Raw genomic sequence first — 7,343 nt, forward strand, 5'->3', positions numbered from 1 at the left:
GATACTCCTCAATCAGTGTGCAAATGGAGCAGATGTTACCCTGGCATGAGTGGCCAGTATTGGTCAACAACAGATATGCAAATAGTGCAGCGTGGTGAGACTACTACAGTGAGTGCACGAGTAATATATAATTGGCTCGAAAGAAATGTGACAACAACCTCAAGACAAAAAATTGCCAGCATGTTGCAATGGAATTGTAGGTTAGGTGTTTAAGAAGTTGATTGCAAGAGGGAAGAAGCTGTTGGAATGTCCGCTAGTTCTAGTTTGCATTGATCGGTAGCGCCTACCTGAGGGAAGGAGCTGGCTAGCTCTCTTGCCTGGCAGCTCCATCCTCACCATCCTTCTACCAATATACTCACTATTTGTCCTCTGGACGTGTCCAAACCATCGAAGTCTGCTCTCTCGGACTTTGTCTCCAAAACATCAAACCTTGGCTGTCCCTCTGATGAGCTCATTTCTAATTTTATCCAACCTGGTCACTCCGAGAGCGAACCTCAACATCTTCATTTCCGCTACCTCCAGCTCTGCTTCCTGTTGTCTCTTCAGTGCCACTGTCTCTAATCCGTACATCAAGGCTGGCCTCACCACTGTTTTATCAACTTTGCCCTTCATCCTAGCAGAGACTCACTCTTCTGTCACATAACACACCTGACACCTTCCTCTACCCGTTCCAACCTGCTTGGAGTCATTTCTTCACTTCCTGACCACACTCACCATTGCTCTGGACGGTTGACCCCAAGTATCTAAAGTCCTCCACCCTTGCTATCTCTTCTCCCTGTAGCCTCACTCTTGCCCCACTACCCCTCTCATTCATGCACATATATTCTGTCTTACTTCGGCTAATCTTCATTCCTCTGCTTTCCAGTGCATGCCTCCATCTTTCTAACTGTTCCTCCACCTGCTCCCTGCAGATCACAATGTCATCTGCAAACATCATGCTCCACGGGGATTCCAGTCTAACCTCATCTGTCAGCCTATCCATCACCACTGCATACAGGAAGGGGCTCAGGGCTGATCCCTGATCTAGTCCCACCTCCATCCTAAATTCGTCTGTCACACCTACAGCACACCTCACCACTGTTCTGCTTCTGCATACCTTATACTTCTCTGCCACTCCAGACTTCCGCATGCAGTGCCACAGTTCCTCTCTGGGTACTCTGTCATAGGCTTTCTCGAGATCTACAAAGAAACAATGTCACTCCTTCTGACCTTCTCTGTACTTTTCCATCAACATCCTCAAGGCAAATAATACATCTGTGGTACTCTTTCTAGGCATGATATGGTTTCTGTTGCTCGCAAATACTCACTTCTGTCCTGAGTCTAGCCTCCGCTACTCTTTCCCATAACTTCATTGTGTGGCTCATCAACTTTATTCCTCTATAGTTCCCACAGCTCTGCACATCACCCTTGTGCTTAAAAATGGGCCAGAGAGCTGACGACTGGAGGTCCTAATACTCTTTACAAACCCTCTGAAGCTGACCCACGAAAAACACAGTTCCTTCAGTCTATCGAGTAAATGTTATGGAACAATAAGAGAATATATACTTAAGAATACATTAAATTAAATTAAATTAAATGAGAAATACGTCTGTTCGAAGACAATGTGTCCAGTTAGAGAAGTGAATGTTACGGTCACTGGTCGTTTCCTATAGGTTTTTATACTTACCGAAAAGCCTAATGTTAATTGCCTTGTGAGCAATGTTTAACCACATGTTCCTGTAGCAGTGAAGTTTGTTCATGTCACATATACTTACTGTTGTGTATGTATATGTGCGTTTCACGCTTTCCACATGATAAACAGTCCTAACCCGGTATCCTAACCTATTACGTGGAAGTGTTTAGCTAACCGGATAGCAGGATACGACATTCTGTGAGGCCAACTGACTGACTCTTGGGACTTTTTCTGACACGCTAGTCGCTAGCATCTCCTCCATAAAATTTCACCTGCCAATCGCTAAATTTTTCACCTGTTACCAAGTGTGTACTTTCCTGATGCTGTTATGAAAATTCATTTGCAAACTGGGATATGATCTTATTATAATATAAGGAGCTAAGCCAACTAATCGTACATGCTCCCACTTTAGCTGAAATGAGATGTAAATTCAAGATTCGTGCGTCAGCTGCCCTCTGCACTGCAGCGCCCTCAGCGTCCCTCGTTGGCGGCTTGCGCATTGCAGTGTGAAAAGCCCTTAAGGCTCCGCGCACCTTGGTGGTTATGTTATTCGAGAATAAAATATTTTCATTAACCGAACATCCATCCATTTTCTGAGCCGCTTATCCTCACAAGGGTCGCGGGAGTGCTGGAGCCTATCCCAGCTATCTTCGGGAAGGAGGCGGGGTACACCCTGAACTGGTTGCCAGCCAATCGCAGGGCACATACAAACAAACAACCATCCGCACTCACATTCACACCTACAGGCAATTTAGCGTCTTCAATTAACCTAGCATGCATGTTTTTGGGATGTGGGAGGAAACCGGAGTGCCTGGAGAAAACCCACGCAGGCACGGGGAGAACATGCAAACTCCACACAGGCAGGGCCGGGGATTGAACCCCGGTCCTCAGAACTGTGAGGCAGACACTCTAACCAGTCGTTCACCGTGCCGCCCATTAACCAAACCCAATATGAAAATACATACAAAAGACTAGCCAATTATAAGTATAAATAGGCCCGCAACCTGACTGATGATGACGCTGGCATCGCTGGTTAGAACTCGAGAAGACTCTCCAACAGCTCGGCTCGGCTGATCATCACACCTTCATCAGGTAACTAAGCAGCGGTACAAGTTGTGTGTTTACAACAGGCTGTATCAGAGTGAGCATTGATGTTTGATGGTTGCATGGCTTCAATGTTAAAATTAAATGTAGTTTTCTTTTTTTTCCATCAGCTATTCTTCATATCTGCAAGCATGTCAGACACCATGAAAGTTGTTGCTCTGGGCCAGCCCTTCACATTGGGGATGCTCTATGATGCCCGCAAAGATGAACTAATCCCAGGTAGAACTTGATGCACACAATTGTCCTTACTGTTATTTTGGGATACCTTGATTGTCAAGGAGCTTACTTGTAAAACGTGTCTGTTCCTGCAGGTTTCACTCTGTGGGATAGAGCAACCCTAGATCGCCAGACCACTGAAACTACTCAAAAAAGCAGTTCATTTAAGATTACAGCCTCTGACACCATTGAATCGAGGTCTTCTCTAATGGATATTGACGCTTCTCTGAATATGAGTTTCTTAAGTGGGTTGGTTCAAGTTGGAGGATCTGCCAAGTACCTGAATGACCAAAAGAAATTCGAGAACCAGAGCAGGGTAACGTTTCAGTACAAAGCTACCACGACCTTTAAGCAGCTGTCTCTTCCTGCTCTTGGGCCACTAAACAGCCAACAAAAACAAATTATTGAGGAGGGCAAGGCAACACATTTGGTCACAGGTATCCTTTATGGGGCAAATGCAGTCTTTGTGTTTGACAGTGAGAAGTTGGAGGCCAGCAATGTCCAAGATATCCAGGGTAACATGCAAGCTGTGATCAAGAAGATTCCTACATTTAAAATTGAAGGCAGTGCTAAAATACATCTGTCTGAGCAGGAGCAGGAGCTGACAAACAAATTCTCTTGCACATTCTTTGGCGACCTCATTCTTGAAAAAAACCCCGCCACGTTTGTCCAAGCAGTTGAAACCTACTGTGACCTTCCAACACTATTGGGAACAAAGGACAACAATGCTCCTCTGCTTGTCTGGCTGTATCCTCTGCAGTCGCTGTACAACAAAGCTGCTGTACTGGTCAAAGACCTCAGCGTCTCACTATCGAGGAAAATTCAAGATGCGATGGAAGAACAAAATCAAGTGAAAATGAGATGCAATGATAGTTTGTCTAGCAGTGTAGCACAATATTGTCCCGTGATTCGCAAAAACATAAGCAGTTTCCAAAAACTTTGTTCTTTTTACAAAGCTTCACTCAAACGACAATTATCAGACCATCTTCCGTCAATCCGTGATGGCAAAGAAGATGAGAGCGTGTTAGCAAATGTCTTTAATGATCGAGAAAATTCTCCATTCCACCAAGCACATCTTAACAAGTGGTTGGAGGAAAAAGAACGAGACATCAATATCATTCAGTCCTGTGTTGACATGATAATGAATGAATCAAATGCTTATGTTGTGCGCACTAAGTCAGAATTGGATCGAGTGGTTCTTACTGTAGGTGTGACAAATGTTCTTTGCTATGTTTTCACCAACTTGGACACAAATGACCCCTGCCTTGATGTCATGGCTAAGTACTTGGACACATCGCAAGTTGGAGGAAGAAATGCAGACTATACGTCCTTCACGAATGAGGTCATCATTAAAATGAGAGAAAATGCCCAAACGTTCCTTAAATATGCTAAAACTCTGAAGCGTAGCAGCAGTATCAAGTTCCTTATAACTGCTATGACAAATAAGAAATATAAAGGATCTTCCATCTACCATTACAAAGATGGCCTCCTACAGTCTGACATGTTCACGGTGCCATCCCTGCCACCAGTAAAGACGATCACAGACAGAAATTATGTGATCTGGCGTAAGTTCCTTTTTCGCGCTGCTGTTTCCACTTCCAAATCAAACTATATCAATTGTCATCTGTATGATGTCTGTGTTTTTTTTCTCTCCATCAGATGCAACTGAACTCACATTGGATGGCAATACCGTCCACAAAAATCTCACTCTGTCAGAGGAGAACAAGAAAGTGGGATATGGCCGTGTTATGTCGTATCCCTCTAGCTCGGAGAGGTTCGTTGATTTCCCTCAAGTTCTATGCAAAGAGGCGCTACGTGGTCGGCATTACTGGGAGGTGGAGTGGCGGGGTCACGTTAATGTGGTGGCTGCATTCGAATCAACTCCGAGGAAAGGAGCCACCCCTACTGCGCGAAACTTCACGGATTTATTCACTTCCTGGGGAATGCATGCAAGCCATAAATTTGAAGTAATTGTAGAAAGCACCTTTTTTCCTATCACGGTCTTTACTGAATCTTCTAGTGGCATGCAAAAGCTTGGAGTGTTTCTTGACGTTCCTGGATCCACTCTGTCCTTTTATGGTGTGTCTGGAAACAAACTGAAACACTGCTATACTTTTCCATTGAATTTTGATCAACCAGTCTATGCAGGTTTTGCAGTTTTAGAAAAACAAAGTTATGCTCACCTGACATATTAGCACTGCAAACCCATTTTCCTCCATTATATAGTCAGGTCTGCAACAATTATTTATCCATTAGTTTTGAACAGCTTTTTAAGCAGTTGGTACCAGTAGTAAGGTCTAGCGAGCACAGCACGATTTATCAACGAATCACTGACATGTTTTTGATTGTCAAGATAGTAAGTGTTAATTTGCTACTCTGAACCGTTCTTCCCCAAAAGACAGGCATACACTACCGCCACCTACAGGACACAGCTCAGTGTCCACTTCTGAAGCTGCTGAATACAAATGTTTGAATGTTAAATTTCTGCAGCAGGAACAGCACCTTAGAATTTAGTAAGACATTCATTTTCAAATATACAATAAATCAATGCAGAATCCATTTGAAACATTGCAATGATGCTTGTGGCTTTTTTTGATTAGGTTTGATGTTAAAACAGAAAATGTCACTCTCTTCTCTTGCTCACGAGTTTTGAGCATGTGTTCTACCGAATTAGCAGCTAAACCAACAAAGATGCAACGCTTTGCTTGATGAGGTTTTAAGCGGCCTTGGCAAATCACACCATGTGTTCTCCGTATATGATGTAACTCTAGACCTTTGTTGTCACTACATTTTGAAGGTCACATGGACAATAAAATTGCTATTTGCTCTCCCTCTGTTGGTTCTCATTCTGTCCCTCTTGAGAATAAAATGAGAGTGGGAGTGGATGATAGAGAATGCATCATTGTCAGAAAACGGAGACTACACTCCAGCTCATTGAGGATAATGTAAAACAACAAGACACAAACACAGTAGTCAAGTCAAGTAGACATGTTGAGAAATAATGATGTTATACTCTTTGACTCTAATTGGAAGGTGTTTTTTTCCGACCAGATTTTTCATAGGTGATATGACATAACGTTCTACAAAAAGGCACTTATTTTTTTTTTTTTGACAAAAAAATGTCGCCTCTAACTCTTCCCATGGGGGAGCTGGGCGGTCTCCTGCGGGCTGTGGGGTTCTTTTCCCTGCCTGGTTTGGGGGAGGTCCACCTCCCACGCTCAGGGGCGGGTAGTGGGTGCTGGCTGGGGTGTGGGGGGCCCGGGGTTGGTGCTGCGGGTCTGGGTGGGATGGCCCTCTTCGTCGGTGGTTGTCCTGCCTAATGGACCTGACCTGCAGGAGCCATGCCTCTTAATCACTCACTTAGCACACACTCATAACATTCACGCTATATATTTTTCTCACTAAACACATATGGGTACATACACATATCAAAGGGTTCCTGGGGGACTGGTATGGGATCGGGAGGGTGTGGGTTTCGGATTGGGTTTCAGCACGTCTGTGCTGTTTCCCGGTCCGTGAACCCTGCCCCTCCGCCCTGCCTGCCCCCCTGGATTTTAAATGCATCACACACACTCCCCATGTTTTAATGCACCACATACACCTATCTCTGGGGGGTGGTGGGTCATGGGTGGTGTGGGGGTTTGGCTGTTAGGCAGTAGTGCCTGGCAGCCCTGCCCCCACGCCCTCGGTTCACTGACCTCTCCAGATTTTAATGCACCACACTACTCTGGGGGCGTGGAGGGTGGGGGGTGGAGGGGGGGCACTAATACACTGGGTAGGGCCAATGACTGCCAGTTGGGGACCTGGCGCGTCTTCCTCTCCTGGTGGCGGGGCGTGTGGGGCGGTGGGTGGGGTGAGGGGATTGGCTGGGGGTGTGGCATTGGGTCCCTGCGGCCCCCACTGGGTCGCCAGTTATCGGGGTCGGGGGACCGCCCTGGGTCCCTGGGTGTGGGACGTGTCCCGTCCGCCGGGCTGCTCTCGGGTGGACCCCTGGGCCTGATCCCGCCCCTCGATTGATTGGGTGGGGTCCTCAGCCGCCGCGGTGCGGCCACAGCAATTACAGGACACTTCTGTCAGTCTTTGTGCATGTAAAACGGTACCAATTCACTTGCATGTATCTGCAGACACACACCCCTAGGACTCTTTCACTGGGTGTGGGGTCACGCACTTACTGCGACAAATAACTCATGAATATGCAAATCGCTTGTGTATCCCCTCACTTATACTCTTGTCCTGTAGACTTTTATAATTCACATAATGCCACCACACTTCAGTTTTACAGCCGGGTTCACGACCCTTGTCCTTCATGCTTCTTCTCCTGTCCTTGTCCTGTTCTATCTTGTCCTGTCCT

General features: G+C 45.8%; 1 protein-coding gene across 1 annotated transcript; it reads left to right on the forward strand.

The window, feature by feature from the left end:
• The first annotated feature begins 2,676 nt into the window (after positions 1 to 2,676).
• Positions 2,677 to 5,817, forward strand: LOC133413694 (stonustoxin subunit alpha-like). The gene is made up of 4 exons (XM_061698387.1): positions 2,677 to 2,764; positions 2,887 to 2,995; positions 3,088 to 4,557; positions 4,652 to 5,817. The coding sequence occupies exons 2-4, from the start codon at positions 2,908 to 2,910 to the stop codon at positions 5,185 to 5,187; spliced, it is 2,094 nt and encodes a 697-aa protein (XP_061554371.1). The 5' UTR covers positions 2,677 to 2,764; positions 2,887 to 2,907; the 3' UTR covers positions 5,188 to 5,817.
• The last annotated feature ends 1,526 nt before the right edge of the window (positions 5,818 to 7,343 follow it).

The sequence above is a fragment of the Phycodurus eques genome, chromosome 15, assembly GCF_024500275.1.
Source record: "Phycodurus eques isolate BA_2022a chromosome 15, UOR_Pequ_1.1, whole genome shotgun sequence".
Lineage (NCBI taxonomy): Eukaryota > Metazoa > Chordata > Actinopteri > Syngnathiformes > Syngnathidae > Phycodurus > Phycodurus eques.

Coding starts and splice junctions, on each gene's coding strand:
- LOC133413694 (XM_061698387.1), top strand. CDS start 2,908: ATGTCAGACACCATGAAAGTTGTTGCTCTGGGCCAGCCCTTCACATTG. Junction 2,996..3,087: donor CAAAGATGAACTAATCCCAG/GTAGAACTTGAT, acceptor CTGTTCCTGCAG/GTTTCACTCTGTGGGATAGA. Junction 4,558..4,651: donor CAGAAATTATGTGATCTGGC/GTAAGTTCCTTT, acceptor TCTCTCCATCAG/ATGCAACTGAACTCACATTG.